At 38.0% G+C, this 25,321-nt stretch overlaps 1 protein-coding gene across 1 annotated transcript in view; it reads left to right on the forward strand.

Moving 5' to 3' along the window:
• The first annotated feature begins 2,941 nt into the window (after nucleotides 1-2,941).
• LOC150084109 (uncharacterized) overlaps nucleotides 2,942-25,321 on the forward strand; it is a 44,763-nt gene continuing 22,383 nt past the window's right edge. Inside the window, exons 1-3 of the mRNA XM_090376120.1 lie at nucleotides 2,942-3,682; nucleotides 8,935-9,064; nucleotides 19,643-19,887. Coding sequence (XP_090232246.1) covers nucleotides 3,499-3,682; nucleotides 8,935-9,064; nucleotides 19,643-19,887 — 559 coding nt within the window. The 5' untranslated portion in view covers nucleotides 2,942-3,498. The remainder of the gene's footprint in view (nucleotides 3,683-8,934; nucleotides 9,065-19,642; nucleotides 19,888-25,321) is intronic.

Consider the following 25,321-nt stretch of genomic DNA (forward strand, 5'->3'; position numbering starts at 1 on the left):
TTGCAGAGACAATTTATTGGTAGATTCTGGGTTATCTGTGTACGGAATCACGAATGTATACAATTTAAGTTAATAAAGAACCTTATTATTATTAAATAAGATCAAAACAGTAATCGGAAAACTGCTGAAGAATATCCACTGCAAAAGTAAAAGTATTGCGTTAACAAAAAAGAATCACGTGCGGTCTCTGTCTTCTTCGAAAACACATTTTGAACCTTTCATTTCAAACATAACTTCGATGTCTTTCTTTTTTGAAAAGTATTGTGAAAGTAATGAAAGCATGCAGTAAGCAGCAAAGTACAGTTATTGCCAGCATGCTACGGGGGGGGGGGGGAATGCACGCAACTGTTTCTTGGCAAAAAAAACATGACCGAAAGAATTGCAATGGATTGTTTTTGAAAAATGAAAAGATCGTACTTCCTTTCTTCAATGAGTATGGCATCTACTAACACAAAATCGAGGAAATTCATCTATTGGAAACCACACTGGAAACGAGAAGAACTGGTTAAAACTGTTAACATTGCAATGAGCATTTGATAAAAAAAAAAAAGTTATTTTGTAATTGTTTTTAGGGAACAATACAGTACAGCACGTTTTCTGGATGTATATTTGATCTTCTAACGAAATATCAAGAAAATATTTCTATTGATAGCTGCGTTATGAACTTCGAAAACTGGCGTCTTCGCATGAACATTCGTAATATCAAACGTTACTAATCCTCTATTGCAAGGAAAGTAATCCGTTACAGTGTGGGTAGTGGAGAATGTTTTCTGCTTCTAATGGATGGAAAGTATTTGTCAACATTCCATCTGTAAATAATGTCAAGTGGGTGGAAGACAGTAAAGAGAAGTGTTTTATTCTGAGAAGTCCCGTGCGGTAAAATCAAACAGGCAGTTACCCTTTATGTTACCGAAAGTAATTCTGCAAGACACCAAGTCCTACCAATACCTGAATAGCGGGTAGAAATAAAATAATTTTACAAACAAAGAAAACAACATTTCAGAAATATTTCAATTAGTAGGAGTTGGTTTGTCGGTACAGCACATAAAACATAGATATAAACATTGGTATCGATTTCCGCACCACGGTATCAAATTTTTAGTTTTTTTTTCCCCACTAATTAACATTAGAAGTTCATCAAAACTCTATCGACATTCTGTAAAATAAAAAAATAACTTCTCGGGAGACTTCCTGTGTGTTTCAAACATAATATAAAACTGTCCTGATTTTAACCTATTTGAATTTTCTGGATGAGGCCACCATCGTCGTTTTCTCTTTCTACTCGCAATCAATACTATACAGTATATAAATGCCCAAAACATCCAACTTGAACAACATCCATCTTGAAACTGGGAATCAATCCGAAGGGCTCACAGCCGACCGGGCTAGCCGAGTGGGTAAAGTACCTGCCCGGCAACCCAAAGGTCGCGGGTTCGATTCTCGCCTCGGGCTTGGATCAAAGTACTGCAAAAACCTTGGGAGGTGCAATATGGCCACAGAAGCCGATGCGCCAACAACTACCAAATCAAAAAAAAAAAAAAAAAAAAAAAAGAAGGGCTCACATTTGGTGAGTATGGGCTTGGCACACCCAGGGCCCTGAGCTGGTATCATCATTCTCTTTCTTTTGGTGATTCTCTCCTACTTCTCTCTCTCAGGGTACTCAATTTTTTTTTTGGCTTGTGCATCTTAAGTCTCAGGCTTCCTTGCACTATATGGCTAATAATAATGTTAGGAGAGCTCCGCTAGTTTGAAACGATCTGACGTTAGGGGCGCTACCTGGCCGACTCAAAGAGCGCCTGCTACTGCACTCTCGCTCTTCATCACTCGGCCATGTCTGGTAATTTGCTGTTTTGGAGGCGTTCACGGCGCCAGCTGACGCTCGCGCTTCAAGCGCTCCTCTAGTATAGCCCTAATATCAGTAGCGTAGCTACCCTTTTTCTGGCCCGGAGGCAAAGAACATGTTCGGGGCCCCTACTTAATTAATGAAAATTGCAAAAACAGGAGACAGCCAAAGACGCCGGGCCCGGTGGCAATTGCCTTGCCTGCCTACATGGTAGCTACGCCATGGCTTATATGGTAACTATTAGTATTCTTACTACAAGTAACTCATTTATTTAAAAAGTTAAGTCAAAGCATAATTATTATATTCGTGGGTTCTATATTTTTTAAACTTTTCATGCTGTCATGACAATGTTCCAGTATATTGGCTTAATAGTTTTAACTATATTTCCCCCTCTCCCTCAGACACACACATGCGTTATCTGTTATTTCTCTATCTTCTAAATCTTTATGGGTCAGACCAAAACTGTATCCTTATTTGTCGTGAACATAATTATGAGGAACGCCACAGGCTTTGTTCTTGTTTATACTCCGGCACAACCACCAGGTCAGTGGAGTTCACAATAAATTATCAATACAAACATTAATCGTATTTAGCAGTCACGGGCTTAAACCCTGGATGACTCAACGAGCGCCTGCTACTGCACTCTCGCTCTTCATCACTCGGGCATGTTTGGTAATGTCAGTTGCATGTTCTATATAGGCCTAAGGAAAATGGCACTAGGGATCGCTCGGATTTTTCACAGTACCATATAAAAGAAAGCAAGCTCCTGAGGATTTATATTCGTGTTCCCCCTGTGGGTGCAGCTATGGAATCGACTGCCACTTACATATGGTGGTATCGCATTGCCGTGCGGTTTTATAACGATGCAGTAGAAAAGCGTGCAATAACAAGGCGTCCCAGTGAAACGGGCCATAAGTTGCAGTCAGCGACTGAAGGTTTCTAGGGGTTGGCGACCCATGGCAGGCGTACAATTTTTTTTGGGCACGCGGAATTCAAAGCACCAGAAAAAAAAAAAAAAAATTGAACTTCGAAACAACATCACTCTAGGAATCCACCTTAAATCGTGACCTGCGCACGCTCGTTCTCTCTGCCAGGCATCTAGTGACGTCACACCGTTCAGTAAACAGCCTTATTCATGCAGTGGTTACTTTGAAGTCGGAGCGGTGAGACGTACTGACAAAATTGTGTGATTAAATGTCTTGAATATTGGCTTGCGAGGGTAGTATTTTTTAAAAAAGATTTAGCCAATTTTGGCACCGACACTTAAAAAGGTTCGCCTGCACTAGACTTTCATGCTCCACTCACATTACCACCACCAGTTACAAGAGAGAGGCGTAGTGATTCGCCTTGAGTGGCGACAACCCTCAGCACGGAAAATTATCGTTCTTCTGAAACCCCTCCAAACGCCAAATTTGAATTTCAATTAATCGCTCACTACTCATGGTCGATCTGATGTAAGGCCAAGATGCCTGACAAGATCCATTCCTTTTCATCTCAACTGGATATTCGTTCGAAATATGACAGCTACAAAGGTACTCTTTTCTTCAGTGGGATTTGACACACCGTGAAGAATCTGCCATCGGCAGCGTTTTAAACGCAGGTCTGGAAACTTCGCGAACGTCGAAACCGGTTGTTTGAACACAATTTGTGAGGAAATGCCAATACCCGCTAAAGACATTGAAAAATTCATCCTTCAGGTGAAAATTCGTCCATGTTTATGGGATCTGACCGGTGAAACATTCAACAATAAGAATGCTAAAAATAAGGCATGGGAAGAAATGGCATCAGCATTATATCCTGATTGGCAAGAAAAAGAAGCAGCCGAAAGAAAAATTCAAAGTAAGGAAAATATGCTTTCAAATAATTTTCAAATTTTTGGTTAAGTTTACAAAAGGGTACGGATGCCTTGAGTGTTCCGAGGGCGTGGCCTGACGCCGTGTTTGACAGGCGTTGCTTCTCCGAACAGGTCACGTGATGTTTATGGCGCCACTACGTATTTGGTCATGTGATGACCAAATACGTCATTAGTTTAGTAAGTCAGTACATACTAAACTCATGTTTAATAAGTCAGCAGTCTGAGAGAATGCGAGCGCCCACTTGTACACATGCGAAGTAGCGCTAAAATGAATGCATTTTTTCCACCGGCTGCGTGCCTGCCACACACATGTCCACAGAACTGGCTAAAGTTTCGAAAGCTAGTCATCGTAATTGACAAAACACATAAATAAAATAAATTTTCTGTTTATACTCCGGGATGACCAAACGGTCAGAGGAGTTCACAAGATAGACCGAATACAAGAAACAGCACCGTATTTAGCAATCACTGGCTTGAACCCCGGTAACTCAAGGCACGTGTACTTATGCACCCGCGCGCCTAACCACTAGGCTACGGGGGCCTATTTTTAAAATATAATAAATCTTTTTATATTAGAACAAATATAGCTTACAGGTTTTCTCTTCTTCAGTAAAGTTACTGAAGAAGAGAAAACAGTAAAGTTACTGAAGAAGAGAAAACCTTCGTTAATTCTCAGTTATTTATTTATTTATTTTATGTTTTTTTGATTTGGTAGTTGTTGGCGCATCGGCTTCTGTGGCCATATTGCACCTCCCAAGGTTTTTTTTTGCAGTACTTTGATCCAAGCCCGAGGCGAGAATCGAACCCGCGACCTTTGGGTTGCCGGGCAAGTACTTTACCCACTCGGCTAGCCCGGTCGGCTATTCTCCGTTATAGTGTCGAAATAACAATATAATAATTAAAGTAGAAGCTCGAGTGACCTCTGGTGACTGTTCCGAAGTGTAAACAGAAAATGATGTAAACAGAATACGTATTAACTTCAAAAAGAAGTTATTCTTTTTTTTTTTTTTTTTCGAACGGAAATATGGTTATCATAAAATTTATATTACAAATAAATTCTAAATTTTTGCGCATACCTCTGTTCACTGATTTTGCAGTCGTATTCTTCCAGTTGATTGATCAAATATTATCCTTTAAAAATATTAACAATATTTAAGAATTCAATAGTTTTATGACCACAAGTTAATTGGACCATATGTAGTCCAATTAAACAACTGTGTAGCAAACTCTATCTGGACCGAGATTTATTTAATGTAGGCCCAGAAAGAGTTTAATGAATATTATATTTTTGAATGAATATTAACAATATTCATCCAAAAAATATAAAATTGATTAAATTATAAAAAGAATAATTATTAAAGTATTCTCCATGAGGTTATTTTTATTAGCCATATGGTGCAAGGAAGCCTGAGGCTTTCGCTGCACCAGCCAAAAAAAAAAAAAAAATGGGTTACCCTGAGAGAGAGAGAGAGAGAGAAGTTGTTGTTGTTATTTAGGAACATTAGCAACTAAGGCCATATTGCTCCGGGAATATGCGGTGGTCACTCCCTGACCTTTCCGCATCCTCCGTATTTAGTGGTCACGGGCTCGAACCCCGGTCCAATCAAGAAGCGTGTGCTACGCACTGCTGCTCCTTCCCACCTGGCTACGGAGGCGCAGAGAGAGAGAGAGAGAGAGAGAGAGAGAGAGAGAGAGAAAAAAAAAAAAAAAGTAGAAGGAAATCACCAAGAAGAAGGATAATGACATCCAGCTCAGGACCGTGGGTGTGCTAAGTCCATACTTCACCAGATGTGAGCCCTTAGGGTTAAATTGTACTACTTTAAGAGAGAGAGGGCCGCTTATAATAATTGATATAGATAATAACAGTTTTCATATTTTTAAAATAAAGTATAAATTCAATTATTCTAACCCCAGGGGCTCGCATCTGGTGAGTATGGGCTTGGCACACCCAGGGTCCTGAGCTGGATATCATCATTCTTCTTTTTCTTGGTGAATCCCCCCCTCCTCGGAGTAATTCATAATTTTTTTCTTTTTGGCTGGTGCAGCATGAGCCTCAGGTTTCCTTGCACCATATTGGCTAATAATAATAATAAGTCGTGGGTTTTGAATGCAGCCGACTTTTCAAAAACTTTTATTACCATGGTGATCATCATTCACCGTAAGTCGCATAAACTTTTAAGTTTATGCTTATTTAAAGTGACCAGATCTTTAGTATTCCAATGAGGGACATCTGGAGAGGGGAAGAATTTTACAACCCTCCTAGAAACAATATGCACATTATATTTTTAAATTTATTTATAAAAAAAAATTCACTTACAAAATATAAAGGTGCCCCTAGAAAATGGCGTCGAGAAGAAGAGGGGGAAAGCAGTGACGTACGGTTCGTAACTCCGCCCACTCACTGCTTTTCCCCTCTTCTCGACGACTGCACGTGGCGGATGTCACATGACATAACAGTACTGTAACAACAGCAAGCAAATGCGACGAAATTGCAATGACGTCGTGTCACGTGACGACCGCCTGAAACGAAGAGGGGGATGTAGTGGGTGGGCGGAGTCACAACCTGTCAATCACTGCTTTCCCCCGCTTCTCGTCGCCATTTTGAAGGGGGTACCGCTCTCTGGATTCTAGCCAAAAAAAAAATAGTCTATTTTTTATTTTTATTTCTTTTTCCACAGAAAGGCTAAAATTCAGTATAGGTATCCCTCATGTTGGACAGACAACTTGTGTGATCGAAACATCATCATTCTTCTCTTTCTTGGTGATTCCCGTCTACTTCTCTCTCTCTCTCTCTCTCTCTCTCTCTCTCTCTCTCTCTTAGGGTAACTTGGGAATTTTTTTTTGGCTGGTACAGCATAAGCCTCAGGCTTCCTTGCACCATATAGCTAATAATAATAATAATAATATTCGTAAAATGGGACAAATGCTAACTTATTGTGATTTTCTCTTGTAGAGAATCTGTCTTCACTTTGCATTTAAAACGATGTTTTTAATTTAGACCAAATAAAAATAAGATAATAAATATAATGTATATGATTAAGAAATTTTGAATGCGGGGCAAACGACTGAAATCCGGGACGACTGGTCACTTTAAGTATACGATACACCCGTGTTACACTACGTAACGATCAGAAGGTTGTGTGAAGGATGTGAACTGAGAAAAATAATTGTAATTAGAAGGAAAAAAAAAACACTTATTAGAGGGTTGGAAAAAATGAACTAAAAAAAAAAAAAAATGAAAATCGATTAAAAATGAAAAACACTTGTTTTTAATCGATTTTCATTTTTGTTTAGTAAAAAAATGTTAGTTTTTTTTTTCTGCGAAATAATAAATCATTTTACACTAAAAACAAGAGAAATTAAATAATATAATTAAATATTTTTCCGCTGAGTGAATTTGTCTTAATAATTCTTCCTTATTTGCTGTTTCTTCGTAAAATTCTTCACAAAAATGAGCAAAATTGCACTTAACTTGTAGTACCGCATTTGGCGTTTCTACGGTCAATTGTGTTTTTGTTGACTACACAGCTTATTTACTACCGAAAAGCCGACCGGGCTAGCCGGGTGGGTAAAGTGCCTGCCTGGCAACCCAAAGGTCGCGGGTTCGAATCACGCCTCGGGCTTGGATCAAAGTACTGCAAAAACCTTGGGAGGTGCATTATGGCCACAGAAGCCGATGCGCCAACAACTATCAAAAAAAAAAAAAAACTACCGAAAAAAAACTCTTTCCGTTGTACCAGTGGTTCCCTGCAAACAATGTTGCCTCCATTACTTAATATTTGCCATTAAGAATGGAGGCTACATGTCCAATCCGGGACAGTTTTGCAATGCGGGGCAAACGGCTGGAATCCGGGACTGTCCCGCATAATCCGCGACGTCCGGTCACATTATGCTTGTTACACCTTTCTGCCGCTGAATCAGTTGAATGATTCTTGGTTGCTATTAGAGAACGTTTTCAACGCCCGAGAAACAGAAAGTTATTATTACTATTATTATTGGCCATATGGTGCAAGGAAGCCTGAAGCTTATGCTGCACCAGCCAAAAAAAAAAAAAAAAAAAAATTCCCGAGTTACCGAGAGAGAGAGAGAGAGAGGAATCACCAAGAAAGAGAAGAATGATGATATCCAGCTCGGGACCCTGGGTGTGCCAAGCATATACTCACCAGATGTGAGCCCCTGGTAGCACAGGTCGATGCATATAGCTGCCACGTTAGTAGAAATATTCATTTTTTTTTTTTTTTTTTTGACGTTAAAAACAGTTTTACTGGTGTTATTCCAAAAACTTTGTAATGAAAAAACGTCGTGCGAAAAGCGTAACGGAAATGACGACATCTTCAGCATCCGCCAGAACGAATTATTGTAATTCTTATTGTTGGAATCATACTGTATGATGGCAACAATATTTTAAGTTTATGCTTAAATTTAGTTTAAAGTTTAATGAAATTTTGCATCAAAACTCTGAAAATTGCAGTAGTTTTTCCAGGATAGTGGAAAATATGAACATGTGATCAAGGAAATGTTGGAAAGCTAAGGAATTTAGAAACTGAAATAGTTAAGATACATGGTTTTAAGATACAAAAAAAAAAAAAAAAAAAAAAAAAAAACCTTTTGGAAACTGGGAAATGCATTCATTTGAAAACACATCTGGTTTCAAGTCACCTGGTGTTTTCAGATTGAATGTAATTTTTTTCTTTACAATTAAACTCTGAAGCTGGAAAAGAGCTCTGCACATTTATGAAAACATTCTTCAACTTGGACATATCATCAGATCTTTCGATAAATACTACACATAATAGAACAACTGTAGATGGTGTTTTTAGTGGTGAACTAAAATCGCTTCAATGTAAAAAATTGTATATCCTACTTTAGTCATCACAGACCAATACTTTCAGTAACCGATATGTAATTATTATTAATAAAATAAAAACATTGTTATATTATTATCCATGAATTTTATTAATATCTGAAAATTTAAACGTTTTTAATGCCTGCCAATGACTCTTAAATGTAAAGCACGTTAAATATGCTAGCGGCAGGACACATTATGTACCTGGTACACAATATTTTTATTATTTTTTCAAATGGAAAAGACTTTTAATATATCATACAGCACTTCAGTATCAGAGTCGAAAAAAAAAAAAAAGTTAAATAAAAGCAGAAAGCACATGAAAACTTGTATTGTATATATTTGATGTGTAGATAATAGACAGATTTCTTTTTTTCTTTTTGTTTATAGTTCGTGAGTTACAAAAGAAGTGGAAACACATCAGAGATAATTATAAAAGAGATAAAAAGCAGCCTAATTCCAAAAAGAAGAAGTATATCTATTCTGATAAACTGGTGTTTTTAGACAAAATGGAACAAAGGTAAGTTCCATTGACTACTACTTCCATTAAATAAAGTGGCAGAATATCAAACTGTTATTACTATTAGCTATATATGGTGTAAGGAAGTCTGAGGCTTATGCTGCAGCAGCCAAAAAAAAATTCCCGAGTTACCCTGAGAGAGAGAGAGAGAGAGAGAGAAACAAAAGTAGAAGGGAATCACTAAGAAAGAGAAGAATGATGATATCCAACTCAGAATCCTGGGTGTGCCAGGCCCATACTCACCAGATGTGAGCCCTGTGTTTAAATTGGGTCTGCCACAGAAAGGGTAGGGGGTAGCATGGTTTTTCCTCAGGGAAATAAGTCTTTTGTCCCACACACAACAAGTTGATCACAGAACACACAATTCCTTCCCCAATGCTCTAACCATATCTACATGAATTGCCTTTGCTGTTAGTTCCTTTGTCCCCTCCCAAATATTGGATGATTGCACGGTGACTGATCTTGTTGATCTTTCCTCATTCACACAAAATAATTTAAAAAAAAAACAGACTTTACTGAAACCATAAACATGGTGAGTTACTATTTGAAGTGCTATACATTAAGTACAAAATTTTTTAATGCTGTACCACTGCTCTTTCATTCTCAGGCCACAAACTTTTCCAATGCCTCTCCTATAAAGGGACATTTGAAAAGGCCCCTTTACAATAATTGTGGGATCAGAAATGAGAAACATGAACTTCCAATGATTTCCAAAGTGCCCTCAATTAAAAAAAAATTTTACTTTAGCAAAACGTAATAGAACGATATTAATTTATAATCAAAAATTTCACAAAGCTAAGCAATTTAAAGAATCAAGTAGAAAGAATTAGTTAAGTTAATGGGAAACTTGGCGTTCTCAAATTTGGTAACAAATTATTTTTAACGGTAACCCTTCGCACAAACTGGGCGAAGGGTTACTGTTAAAAATAATTTGGCAAAGAACTTGTTGTTCAATCCCAAACATGTTTGTCAAAAATTTTGGCTGTGTAGTATTTGCCTTTGGTGCTGAAAATATTATACATAACTTGGGTGATCTTCTTAATCACAAAATTAGGGTTGAATTTGAAAGTGTCTGCAATTCTGCCCAGACACGATAGGAGGAAGTATATGATGAGAGCCTTGTCGATCAATTCGGCCCTGGAAAGATTGTGCAAGGCTCAAGGGGTAGAATTTTTTTCAGCCTGGAATGTACTTGTTAACAGGAGAGATTGCTTTTACAGGGATGGGATACACTTAAATAGAAAGGGTGCAAGAATATTTGCTGATGCTATCGAGGCAGTGTTAGGTGGGTCGGAAAACTGCTAGCTTGGGGGGAGACAAAGACTAATGGATTAACAGTAGCCACTGGCAGAGGTGAAAGAGATTCTTGCACTGCTTCAATTGGAATGAGCAGAAGCCTGAAAAACAAGATGCAGGATATTTCAGAGACTGCTGGAAGTCATTGCGGTACAAGTAAACACATGGGTTGTGTTAGGGTAGCTAAGAATAGAAACAGGTGCATGTATACTTGCGTGTACACCAATGCTAGGAGTTTAGTAAATAAATTTGATGAATTTGAGGTATTGCTCAAAACATCAAAGGCAGATATTGTTGGGATATCAGAGACGTGGTGTCACACAGATATAAGGAATGCAGAACTGGAATTTGGGGAGTACAATGTGTATAGAAAGGATAGACAGGACAGGAGGGGAGGAGGGGTTATGCTATTAGTTAAAAAACACATAAAATCCAAGGAAGTGAAGCCAGTCGACATTGATGGACAGGGCAGTGTCGAGTCAGTTTGGTGTGACATAAGCACAGGTAAATCAAAATTGAGAGTAGGAGTGTGCTATAGGCCTAATGACTCTGATGAGTATAATAAGATACTGTACAGGGAAATAGAATGGGCCAGTAAATCAGTGAGTCTTATAATGGGGGATTTTAATTTCCCAGATATTGACTGGAATTTGTGGGTTGGTCACTCACACACTAGCAAGGCTTTTGTGGATTTATTGGATGATTGTTTTCTACACCAGCATGTTCGGGAGGCAACTAGAGGGAGTAATACTCTTGATCTGATTATCAGTAGTGATTCTTCATGCATTAGGAATCTGCAGATAAAGGAACCACTGGGTGGCAGTGATCACAGTGTGCTGAAGTGGGATTTACTCAAGGAGGTAACTACCATCAGAGGTAAAGGGAAGGGTTTTTGCTTTCGTAAAGGCGACTATGATGGTCTGAGACAGTATTTAAATTCTATACAGTGGGACCAACTGATGATGTTACCAACAGCAAATTCAAAATGGGAAGCATTCAAGGAACTAATCTTGGAAGCTACCAGGCTTTACATACCAACCAAGAAATATTGTTCAAGGTTCAGGCCTAAATGGTTGTCAGATGAACTAATGAGACATATGGCAGAGAAGAAAAATGCATGGGATACATACAAATTAATGGGTGACATGGAAGCCTATGATAGATATAAGTTGGTCTGTAACCAAGTCACAAAGGAGATTAGGCAGGCAAAGGCAGATTATGAGAAATCCTTGGCAAAGGATGCAAAGAAAAACAGAAAAGAGTTCTTTACCTATTTAAACTCAAGAAGGAAAGGGATGAATCAGATTGGTCCACTGGATGTTGATGGTTCAACAGTTGAGGATCCAGCTCAGGTGGCTAACAATCTAAACAAGTATTTTGCATCTACATTCACACATGAGGAGTTATTCAGGAAGGGGAATGTCGTAGGTGAAGTAAACATTGGCAGTGAGCTAGATGATTTTCTAATAACTGAGAGGAAAGTGGAGGAGAAATTGTTGAGGATAAACATAAAAAATGCACCCGGGGTGGATGGGATCTATCCAGTTATATTAAAGGAAGCAGCAAAGGAAGTAAGCAAACCCCTAGCCATAATTATGAGAGCTTCTTTGGACTCAGGGGAGGTACCCATGGACTGGAGATGTGCAAATGTAACCCCAATTCACAAAGGAGGATCAAAGGCTGACACAAGTAATTATAGACCTGTTCGTTTAACTTCGGTTCCAGGAAAATTAATGGAGGCACTGATTAAAGAAGCACTGCAGGATCATCTGGACAAGAATTCTGTTATAGCTCAGACACAGCATGGTTTTGTTAAGGGCAGGTCTTGTCTGACCAATTTGATTGGATACTATGATGTAGTCACAAAAGAACTGGATGCAGGGAATAACTTTGATATTATATATTTGGATCTTAGAAAGGCTTTTGATACTGTTGCGCATGGAAGACTGCTGCACAAATTGGAGAAGTGTGGCATTGGAGGCAAATTGCTGCTATGGATAAAGGGATGGTTGAGTGGCAGAGAGTGGTAATCAATGGACAGAGAGTGGTAATCAATGGACACTGCTCAACGTGGACTAATGTTATTAGTGGAGTTCCTCAGGGTTCAGTGTTGGGTCCATTGTTGTTTTCTGTATTTATAAATGATATTGATGATGGTGTATCAGGCTTAATGTCCAAGTTTGCAGACAATACCAAGGTTGGCAGGGTTGTTAAGGACACTACTGATACTATGCTGCTGCAACAGGATCTGGAAAGGTTGGGCAGATGGGCTGAGAGGTGGCAAATGACGTTTAACATTGACAAATGTAAAGTACTACATATGGGAAACAGTAACCCCAGATCAACGTATCAACTCTGTGGTACTACGCTGACAGTGGTAGAGAATGAAAAGGACCTGGGGGTAATTGTGCAGGCAGATGTGAAGTTCTCTGAGCAGTGCAGACGAGCTGCAAGAGTAGCTTATGGTGTCTTGTCAATGATATACAGGAATTTTTCTAGCAGGGACAGGGATGTGATTATTCCCTTGTATAAGGCATTGGTCAGGCCACACCTTGAGTACTGTATACAGGTCTGGAGGCCTCATTTCAAGAAGGATGTAGAGCTGCTGGAACGAGTACAGAGAAGGGCAACAAGATTAGTGAATGGAACAAAGGGTTGCTCTTACGAAGAAAGGCTTAAGTTTTGCAAATTACAGAGCGTGGAGACTAGGCATCGGCGAGGTAATCTGATAGAGGTGTATAAGGCTTTGAATGGCTTGAGCATGCTCAATGCCGATAGGATTCTTCTTCTTGCTCAGAATAATCACCTGAGAGGGCATAAATTCAAATTGAGGAAGGACGGATGTCGGATAGATGTGCGGAAATTTGCCTTTAGCCAGCGGGCAGTTGGTTTGTGGAATAGACTCCCATCGCTTGTTGTTGAAGTTGATAGCCTAAACAAATTTAAGGCTCAGCTGGACAGGTATTTCGAACGAACGGAGGAGTGAAATGGGAGTAGTGGTTGTTTTTTTTTTTTGGCTGATGCTGAATAAGCTTGCTTTCTTGCATCATATGCCTCTACTAATGCTAATGCTAAATGCTAAAATAGAAAATAATTTAAACCACCAGGTAATAACCAGCACGGACAAAACGAAAGTGGTGGAAGAGGAGTTCGAATTTAATTAATTCTACAATTAAATATAGTCAGTCCTCGTATAACACGCATTTACTCTACACAAATTCGTTCATATATGATTTATAAATAGGGGTGGCGATCCGTATATAACATGAACTGAATTCACTTATGCACAATTCACCTTTGTCATTACAAGAAATGGCACTCGCACATTGCTTTGTTTGTGTTTCAAATGTGCCTCCTCATTTTTGTTCTTTTTATACTGTAATTATGCTTTATTCCCTAAAAATGAGTAAAATACTTGAAAAAAGTGTGCAAAGGAAGCGTGCTGGTGAAGGTTTGTTATATGTTATTTGGTTTTTAGGAGCATTAGCAACTAAGGCCATATTGCTCCGGGATATGCGGTGGTCATTTCCCTGACCTTTCCGCATCCTCCGTATTTGGTGGTGACGGGCTTGAACCCCGGTCTAATCAAGAAGCGTGTGCTATGCACTGCTGCTCCTTCCCACCTGGCTACGGAGTCGCCCACTGGTGAAGGTACTACAGGTTCAGAGATAAAAAAGAAAACCAATATTGATAGAGGAAAAAACAAAATTGAGAAACGCTTTGAGCGGAATGAAAGAACATGTGATATTGTGCATGCTACAGGCAATGCTGAGCACAATTAGAAAGAATGCAGGGAAAATAAAAGCAACTTTCATAGCAGGAACAACTCAATGCATAATAAAATCCATTAGATCAAGACAAAGAATGGGAAGAGATGGAATGTCTGTTACCTGTTTGAATAGAAGATCAAACAAAAGAAGAGATCAGGAGCAAGTTTGCTTACAATAAAAGTAAAAGCATTAGCAATATTTGAAGACCTCAGATATTGCTAATGGCAAAATAAAGCTGAAACTCTCAAGAAGAGCCTCCCTATACTGCCAATAGTGGCTGGTTTAATAATTTCAGGAAACATCACATTTACCATAGTGTGAAATTATCAGGTGAAGCTGCAAGTGCAGATGAAATAGCAAAGGCATTTCTGCCAATACTGAAGACACTAGTTGAGGAAGAGGGCTACACAGGGGACCAAATTTTCAACTTTGATGAGACAGGATATTGGAAAAAAATGCTATCACGAACATATATTTCAAGGGAGGAAGCATGAGCTCCAGCTTCAAGGCTGCTAAGGATAAATTGACTGTTATGTTAGGAGCAAATGCAAATGGTGACTTGAAACTTGAAGTGACTTGAAGTCTGCTGTTTATCATGCAGCCAATCCGCATGCATTAAAATGGATTGTAAGGTTTACCCTGGGTTTTTACTTTAATACAGGGTGTTCTCAATGGGGTGATATCGTCCCCAAGGTGGAAAAAATTGGTTTTTGGGGATGAAAAAATCATGGGTATTACAATGGTTTTGTGGCCCTCCAACGTTCAATCCTAACTGATGACATCTTATTCCATAATATTTAATTTAGGAAAATAAAACCTTTCATTGAGTTTTCTTTTCCCCAGAGACAACTGATTTTTAACATATATGTATATTATATTAGGATTGAGTGAGAAATTTTAATAAAAGGAGATGGTGGGTGTGATTTAATTCACCCACCTTTGCTTTTCATAGGCATTAAATGCCTAAGTGCTTTCAGAGGTGTTTGCAATGTCTCTGCAGTTGTTGGCGTTTGTGCCTTTCCGACAGCTGCGACCTTGGCTGTGGCATGGTGGGCATGGTTTATTTATTTATTCTTTTGTTTCATTGGTCAATATATAAGGCATGGATGGTATGAGGAAATGTTTCAGTCTATTGTTTCTACTTTCTAAGTGACAATTAGTATTGATTTATTGTTTATATGTGGAAGTTGTTTATTTTTGATCCACGGTGCTTATGTGAGTGACATGGGCTATGAGAGTTAAATAAAAATAGTTTATATTTTATTATTTAATTCTTTGTAGTTATTCAACCCATTATCAATCATGTCAAGTGCTGAAAAGAAAAGTGTCAACAGTATCTGGATGAATATCTAGTTCATGGTTTTATTGAAAGCCCATTCAACTCAAGAGAGTCCATGTGTCTTATGTGTAATAGTTCTTTTTAAAATGAAGCTACGAAACCATCAAGACTTTTAGATAACTTAAAAAGGAAACATCCTGATAAAGTTGGTAAACATATCGAATATTTAAAAAAATTAAAACTTAAATTTAAATCGAATATTTTAAATTTAAAAATTGAGCAACGTAACACTATTACTTCCTTATTTAGGAAGAACACAGAAACAAATGACAATGGAATGATTGCTTCTTATAAAATTGCAGAAATCATTGCAAAAACTGGTAGTGCTCATACAGTTGCTGAGACTGTTATACGACCTGCATTAGAGACTAATTTCAACAGTGATGCATCAAAATCCTTCCTTTATTTTAAAAGTATTGCCATTGGGCAACGATTCAATTCGAAGACAAATTGAGGAGATGTCAGTTAACATTGAAGAGCAGCCAATTGGCAAATTAAAAACGAGAAAATTTTCTATTCAGATTGATGAATCCACAGTTACTGACAAAAATGCCCTTCTAATGGCAAGCCGTTATTTTGATGGTGATTGTAAATTGCTAAAAGATATGTTGTTTATAAAATGTATAGAAACTGATTGTACTGGCACATCCATTTTTGCTCTTTTAAAAACATGGTTTGTGAAAAACAAGTACCATTGGAAAATTTGGTATCCTGTGCTACCTCCATGGTTGGAAGACAAAGGTTTTATATAGCCCACCTAAAGGAAATATGTCTCGAAGTTCTTGAAGTGTACTGCAATGTGCACTGACATTATCTGGTTGCAAAAAATATTAGTCCAGTTCTTTATCAATCTCTCAGTATAGTTATTAAAACCATCAATAAAATAAAGTCACATAGCAAATATGATTGCCTTTTCAGAAAATTTTGTGTTTATAATGAAGGACAGCATGTGAGGCTTGTTTTACATACAGAAGTGAGATGACTTTCTAAAGGAAACTGTCTAACAAGAATTGTAAAATCTTTTTTCATACAATAATTAGTTTTTTAGAAAGTGAAAGAGACACAGATTTAGCAAAGGAGATCGGCAAACACAAAAACAACGTATACTATAAAACTTGAATTTTTCAAAAACTTAATGAAGTATCACTTCAGATTCAAGGGAAATTAATTATGGTGATAGATTGCAAATGCATATTAAAAGCCTTCGCTGAAATATTGGAAATATTTGAAAACAATTTCATGGTATGGTTAGCTGAAATCAATGAATCTCTCACCGAGAATGGTCTTAAGAATTGTTTAGATCATTTGTGTTCTTTAAAAGGTGAAATTAAAAATAGATTTTCAGATTTATTTTCTTTTGAAGTGAGGTCATGGATGTTAGATCCAATTGCATGCGATGCCTGGTCTGCAAGTGAAAAAATTCATGAAGAACTCATTGAATTAAAATGTAACAAAGAACACAAACATAAATTCCAAAAAGGTGGAATGGATGAGTTGTGGGGATCAGAAACAACTGAACTTCTTTATCCAACAATGTGGTCTGAAATGGCCAAAGTACTTCTTTGTTTTCAAATATCTTATATGGTTGAAAGTGGTTTTAGTTCAGTAAATAAAATATTAACAAAGGAAAGAAACAGGACTGATGTAAGTTCAAGAGAATTTAGAATTAAACTTACTAATACCATACCAAACATTGAACTTTTAGCTAAGAAGCACCAGGCTCAGAAATCCCACTGAATAAAATAAGAGTAACTATAAAGTATTTTCTTGTTTAAAATTTCATGGGGGATGATTAGGAAAAAAAATTGTCTAAAAAAAGTCCTTTAGGGGGTGATAATTAAAAAACGGTTGAGAAACACTGCTTTAGGAGTAGCAGAAGATGGATGACAGAGCAGATCTTCACTGATCTTTTACTTGATGTGATTGAGGATGTGTTTTGAAGCTACTGCAAAAAGAAAAAATTGGATTTTTAGATTTTAATTGTTTCGGACAATGCACCAAGTCATCCTCCAACCCTTGCTGAACTGTCACCAAACATCAAAGTCCTGTTTTTATCTCCTAACACAACATCTATTATCCAGCCACTTGACCAAGGAGTAATTGCTGCTTTTAAGCACTATTATACAAGACGCACATTTAAGATGTTGATAGCAGCAACAGAGGGTGAAAATGCATCGAAAAGTTATGGGCTTCTGGAAGCGATTCAACATTAAGAAAGCAAGTTACATAATTGTGGAAGCTTGGAACGGGGCGACAAAAGACTACTTGCATGGTGGCCTTGTTTTATCAGATTTTATTCGTGATTTTAAAGGCTTTGATCCTGTAAAGGAGCTTCCTAAATCAAAAGGACATTGTGTTTCCCTCACAAAGGATGGCTGCAAGGAGTTGGAGGAAGAAGACTTAGAAGAGTTGATTCAGTCTCATGAAGAACTTTCAACTGAAGAACTGTAACAACTTGTTGCTGAAGGACAGTTGGAAGGTGGGGGAAGACAACGAAGATGAATGCCTGCAAGCTGCCATAAAACAGCTTTCTACTTCACAGTTATCTTCAGTTTTGCATTCATTTGAGAAAGGTGTACAGTGGCCAGAAGATAACAATTACGATGCAAAAAGAAGCAGAAAAGCACTTCATACAATTCGATCTACTTTGGAGCCATATAAGTAGCTGCTTTGTGAAAGAAGGAACTTTGTGAAGAAGGACAGAAAATGAGCCACAGCCCTGTAGTTCTGGTGTGACCACATTTTGTCCAATCATCTGCATCTCCTCCACCTATCAGTTCTGAGATGATGACAACCTGCTGCCACTGTCCCCATAATTCCACTAATTCAACCCTTCGTCAAGGTGTCTTCATTTATTTTTAAGGTAAGAATCTAAATTTAAATGAAAAATTATGAATTTAACATTTTTAACTTTGTAAGTATTTTTTTACAATTATTTATTGTGTGTGGTAATGTTTTGGTTACGTGTTCAATCTTGGGTAGTCAGCAACTAACCCTATTTTGCCCATAAGACCTGTTATTTATATTGCACGAGGGTTTCTAGGAATACAACTATCATGTTATACGAAGACTGACTGTAGCCTGATATATTAGATAGCCTACCGATTCAATGTTGTTAATAAAGTGTTTTTTGTATATCATACAGTTATGCATAATTTAAAGTTTTGGTAATTTAAGGTATGTCCTCTCGTGCAGATTTTCTCAAGCTTCAACTGACCTTAACTTCACTAAAATTTCAGGTCCATTCAAATAAAATTACTAAGGAGAAGAGAATGTAAATCTTCATATCATATGATAATTAAATGTTGCTTTTCTCTAATGATAATAATAACATTACGTTACTTGCTTTAATTTTTCAGTGTACTGAAAAATTAAACTTTCATTGCCTTTTACTTTCACTAAGTTTATAATTTCCAATTGTAAAAATGGCTTTTGTACTGCTGAAGAAAACCAGACAACACTGTATAAGATAATTTAAGCAAATAGCTTAATCATATGAAACCATCATTTCCAAATTTAATAGCATATTTATGTTAGATTAACCCATTTCTCAAACTGCAGTCCGCAGTTCCTTGGGGGTCCATAGAGATGCTTCACGGGTCCACGAATAATATAAAATATATGTTATCAATATATAAAAACTAAAAAAATGTGGTACATATAAAAAACGTGGGACAGGCGAAAAACTGTTCAAGCTAAAAGGGATTTTTACATCACTGAAGCTTGAGAACTGCTGGATTAACCTGTTGGAGTGAATCTAATACATATTTTTCCCTATTAATATGATGTAGATATTTCTGTATTAGAAATATCTATATTAAATGAATTGTTTGTTTGTTTGTTTGTTTGGTTGGTTTTTAGGAGCATTAGCAACTAAGGCCATATTGCTCCGGGATGTGTGGTGGTCATTCCTTGACCTCTCCGCATCCTCCGTATTTGGTGGTGACGGGCTCGAACCCCGGTCTAATCAAGAAGCATGTGCTGCGCACTGCTGCTCCTTCCCACCTGGCTACGGAGGCACATTAAATGAATTACTTATATGTAGTAAATTAGGCTTAATCCAATAGGTTACAGTTACTTTAATAGATTATATTATATACAGCACCTCAAGTATTAAGCTGGATTTCTATAAATTTATATGATTATTATATCATTATTATTTTCCCTCAACAGCACTGAAGGCAATTTCAGTGAAGTTACTATGGAGGAAGATCAACTCAATGATCCTTCTGAAACTACTGGCGACATAATAGACAGCGAAAGTTTGATTCTCCAGATCAAAACTCATCCGTGTTTATGGAATGTGAAAAGTGGCACATTCCGCAATAAGGATGCTAAAATGAAGGCTTGGGAAGAAGTGGCACTTGCATTACGTCCTGGTTGGGAAACAAAAAAAACAACAGAAAAGAAACTTGGAAGTAAGAGAAAAAATGTATTTTGAAATATCTGTATTACCATTGATGAATTCATACATTTGAAAAATTCAATAAAAATCTATTTACTAGTGTTTCAAAAATGAAGGTCAATAATTTAAAGGTGAAAAGTACGAAATAAAATAAGCAAAAAAGTCCCAGTGAACATTGGGCCGCAAATGAACTGTTTTAGATATAATGCACATTTTCTATTAAGATCTGCCACTGACTATGGGAGCACTAGTTTAGCAAAAAGCTGTGAATCATTTACTAAGGGTGGTTTTATTGAACATAAGATAATACATTTTTAATTTTTGGTTTCAACACCACAGGATTTTACAGATGTTACATGTTACAGGATGTTCTTTCTAACACCCTTTCCTAAACATCAGGTGTTATGCTTCTGGGACTACCTGTTCATACTCTGTGTGCAAAGCACCCATGTCCTCTAAGGCATTGATGTACCCTGATGAATGTGCATCTGTTGGGCTGCCTTCAGCAGGGAAATGCTTCTTGGTACAAATGTGCAGCCTCGAGTTGGTTGGTTTAAATGGAAGTTTATTGGCACAAGGGCAACTGAGGCCAAATTGTGCCTGTCACAGTAATCGTGCAAATGATTTTTTTTTTTTTTTCCAGTCATATGTCAGATAAGTTCATATAAATGAATTTGTTTTAAAAAACTAAATAAATCGGATAGATTTGCGTCATCACTAAGAATATGGTTCATCTCTAATGAATTGTTTTGGGTTAAAACCGATTTAAAATTTGTTAATCAGGCAGCATGATTGTAAGGACACTCGAGGAGAATGTGCTTCACTGTAAGTAGGGCGGAACAATGAGGACAGTGAGGAGGTTCATCCCCTGTCAACAAATGGAGGTGGGTGAGAACGGAATGACCAATGCGTGTCCTTGCAAGGACACGCATTGGTCATTCCGTTCCATTGGTCAACCTCTTCTCGTCTGTTTAATCGTGAACTAGATTTCCAGTACTGTGGCTTTTTCTTTATTTGGAAAAGTTTATTTTGGGTCTGTTTGCTGCCATACTGATGTCCATTGGTCAATACATAACTGTTTTATGATAAGTTTACAGTCCATATAAGGAATCGAGGCAAGTGAAGATACGGGGTTGACTGGATTTTTTGCTGCTTGATCTGCTTTCTCATTTCCCTGGATTCCAGCATGCCCAGGAATCCAGCAGAACCTTACCTCTATGTTATATTTTGCGAGATTGATTAGCTGAGCTCTGATTTCTTTCAGAATAGGATGAGAGTTCAGACATTTACGTTGTATAGAAGTTACTGCACTCAAGGAATCGGTATAGATTATAATTTCTTCATTAGACCTGTTGTTGACATGTTTGATAGCCATTTGTATTGCATAGAGTTCAGCGGTGTAAATACTGCAACTTGGGAAAAGTTTTTCGGAGATTACACAAGTGGGAAGGACTACTGCAGCACACCTACATCTGTATCAGATTTGGATCCATCAGTATATATTTGAAGACAGTGAGTGTTTGCTGATGCATGAGTTGAATGTAGCTGCTGTATATTTTGATGGTCCAATGCCTGTTTTCCCCACTTTTGAAAGTATTCATCGAATAAAGGTTTGAAAGTGGACCATGGAGGCTCAGTTTCTCCGGTGTCTGGGTGGATATTGTCTAGTGGGACACTCCAATTTTGTGTAACATCCTTCAATCTGATTCCAGCAGGTTTATTTCTGTATAAATTTTGGAAAGATGGAGTAAACACGGAAGGCCAGATGGGATGTGAGGGCATACTCCGAAGTTTGGCGCATACGTAAGCAGCAGCATCTGCCTCCGAAACGATAATGGAGGTTCATGTGCATCAATATAAAGACTCTGGACTGGCGACGTTTGGAAGGCACCTAGAGCTATTCTAAGTGCATTATGTTGAATGGTATTTAGGGACTGTAATGCTGATTTTCTAGCTGAGTCATATACGGGTGCACCATAGTCTAGTCTGGATCGGATTATAGTTTTATACAGGTGAAGAAGAGAGAGTCGATCAGCTCCCCATGACATCGCAGAAAGAACTCTAAGAATATTCATTTTCTTCAAACAAATAGTTTGTACATGCTGTATGTGTTTCAGGAAGTTTAATTTCTTGTCCAATATTAAACCTAGGAATTTAATATTGTCATTGACTGGAATAGCATGATTTTCCAGTCGCAATTCAGGATCAGGATGCAGTTTTCGCTTCTTGCAGAAGTGTATAGCGACAGTTTTCTCTGCTGACAGTCTGTAACCATTTTGTGACATCCACGTTTGTATTTTATTTATTGATAGTTGGAGTTTCCTTTCGATAGAGTACATATTTTGTGAGTGACTGGATATAGCGAGGTCATCGGCATAAAGATAAGTTTCTACTGAATTCGGTATGGTTATTGTTAGAGTGTGTATTCTAACTGCGAAGAGTGTGGCACTAAGGACTGACCCTTGTGGAACTCCTTCCTCCTGTTTGTAGATTTTGGAGAGAGTACCTCGATAACAGACCTGGAGAGTTCAATATTCGAGAAAGCTCTGAATTAATGCTGGTAAATGTCCTTTTAATCCTAGGGCATGCAGGTCACGAAGGATGCCATGACACCACGTAGTTTCAAAGGCTTTCTCTATATCTAAGCTCACCATAACCAAATGTTCGTTTTTTATGAATGTATTTCGCACATTTGCCTCAGCCTTTATCATAAGGTCTAAGGTAGATCTCTTTTTACGAAAACCAAACTGATCATTGTTCACGGTAGTTTGAGTTTCCAGATACCAGGTAAGGCGACAATGTACCATTTTTTCCAGAGTCTTACCTAAGCAACTAGTAAGTGAAATTGGTCTATAATTGTGCGGGTCTGATTGGTCTTTTCCTGGTTTTGGGAATGGGTAGAACTACAGAATGGCGCCAGGATAGGGGAAAGTAAATTGCGACAAATATTCGGTTGAAAAGTTTTAGGAGAGAGTAACGAGTTCTCTCATTTAGATTTTTTAACATTAAGTAGTATATGCCGTCTGGACCAGGTGCACTATTGGCTGATTTTTTTAAAGATTCTTCTAATTCATATATGGTAAATGGTTCATTATAAGAGAGGGCTGACTTCGTTCTGAATTTTATTTTATATTTTCCAGCTACTGATTTGGCTTTTAGGAAAGTTGGATCATATGTTGATGAAAGTTGATGCAGAATGGTGAGCAAAAGATTCCGCGAGGATGTTTGCAATATTCTTGGGAAGGGTTACCTCTTGTCCTTTATAGACGATGATTGAGGAAGGAATTGATGGAGACTTTCCGGTAAGGCATCTTATTTTCTGCCAGATCAGTCCTGCACTTGAGTCTTTAGTGACAGATGAAGCAAAACGAATCCAAGACTCTTTTTTAGCTTTTCGCCGGATGTATCGGGTCTGGGCTTTAAGTTTCTTGTAGATAATCAGATTGGCAGTGGTTGGATTTTTTCGGAACTGATTCCATGCCTTGTTCTTTTCCCTCTTAGCAGTGTTACATGCCGAATTCCACCAGTAATTTTTGTGTTTGGATCCTTTAATTGTAGTTTTAGGAATGGTAGTAGCAGATGCCGCCAAAATTTGTTCTGTGATGTGTTTAACGGCGTCATCTATAGAGTGATGATGGATAATATCATCATCTAGTGTAACGCTTGATGCATATTTATTCCAGTCAGCTTTTGAGAATTTCCACTTAGTTCGACCTTACTGGTAAGTTTCTTCTTGTGCAGAGCTTACAGATTATAGGAAAATGGTCACTGTTTAATGGATTTTCTGAAACTCTCCAATCGAAGTCTGGAAATAACATTGGTGAGCATAATGACAGATCTATAGCAGAAGTGTGAGCCTGTTGGAAAATGGACATAGGTGTCGGAGCCTGTGTTCAGCAGTGTGATGTTATGCTTTACAAGAAAATCCTCTATCGTGCATCCCCGGTTGTCTGTATGTAAAGATCCCCATAATTGGTGATGCGCATTAAAATCACCCAATATACAGAAAGGAGAAGGTAGTTGTAAGATAAGATCATCTAGATCAGCTATCGAGCAGTTCTGATTTGGTGAGATATATATGGATACAAGAGTATCCATATATATCGTTTTGCCAAGAGTGAGGCATACTGCAACTACTTCTAAAGTGGTTTGTATAGGAATGCGTCTGGACGGGATTTTACTGTCAATCAATATCGCTACTACACCACCATGTGACCCACGGGCAGAGATCCTGTCTTGCCTGAACAAGGTGTAGTTTTTAATTGAGAGTGTCACTCGTGGAGAGAGATTCGTTTCTTGTAGACAGATGCCTACTGGATGATGCTGATTTATCAAGTCGTGAATATCGTCTATGTTGCTACGGAGGCCTCTACAATTCCATTGAATCAACTGATCCATTATTTAGCTTTTGAAGTAGGAAGTATTTCTGACTGTTTTTTAGAGCCAATCTCTTTATGACGTTCCAGTTTTATTTTATCTTTTCTCGGGAAAGTAGGTCGTGCAGTATCCATGTCTTCCTCAGCATGTATTTCTAAGATGGTTTCATCATTGTTGGTGGTGTTATCGGTTTCCATATCTGCGGTTAAAGTATTTTGCAGTTTAAGATTTCTCAGACTTTCAGTATCTGAACGAAATGGAGTAATAGTTGGTGGTACGGTGACTGGGGTATTATTTGCTTGGTCTTTTACTTGTTCTTTAGGAGACTCCTGCGGATTCGCTAGAACAGCCCAAGCCCAGCCGGAGATGGATGTAGCTGGTGGTATGGACACTTCAGTTTGGGTTCCTTCTGATTTGTATTTTTGTGTTGCAGCTGCATATGAGAGTTTCGGTACTGTGAGTAAAACTTGTTTCCTTGCTTCTTGATAAGTCACTTTGTTTTCTATTTTGTATTTCTGTATCTTCTTTCCTGTTTTCCAGGTTTCACAAACTTTTGAGTAAGCTGGATGACTACCGTTACAGTTTGGACATACTGGTGTTTGTGCTGGGCAGTCTGTCTGAGTGTGTTCCTTGGATCCACAGTTGGGGCACACTGAAACCCCTCTACACACTGTTTGGGCATGGCCAAATTTTTGGCACTTGAAGCACCTGAGCGGATTAGGGATATAAGGACGGATATGACAGTTCAGATATCCAGCCTTAACTGTAGCTGGAAGAATTGGTGTTGAAAAGGTCAGTAAAACACTGCGTGTCGGAACCAGTTCACCATCTTTCTTGATTTTAATTCGCTTTGCCTGTATAACTTTTTGGTCTTGTAGCTCTTGGACTAATTCCTCTTCAGTAACATTTAATAAGTCCCACTCAGAGAGCACTCCTTTGGATGAATTTAGGGTGGCATGTGGAGTTACTGTGACAGGAATATTTGCAAATTTTGGGATTCTTAGTAGGGCTTCAGAGTGTCTACTATTCATAGTCTCTATAAGTAGATCTCCGGAACGGAGTCTTTTCAC

This window comes from Mastigoproctus giganteus, chromosome 6, assembly GCF_048544385.1.
Source record: "Mastigoproctus giganteus isolate SK-2022 chromosome 6, ASM4854438v1, whole genome shotgun sequence".
NCBI classification, from domain to species: Eukaryota; Metazoa; Arthropoda; class Arachnida; order Uropygi; family Thelyphonidae; genus Mastigoproctus; species Mastigoproctus giganteus.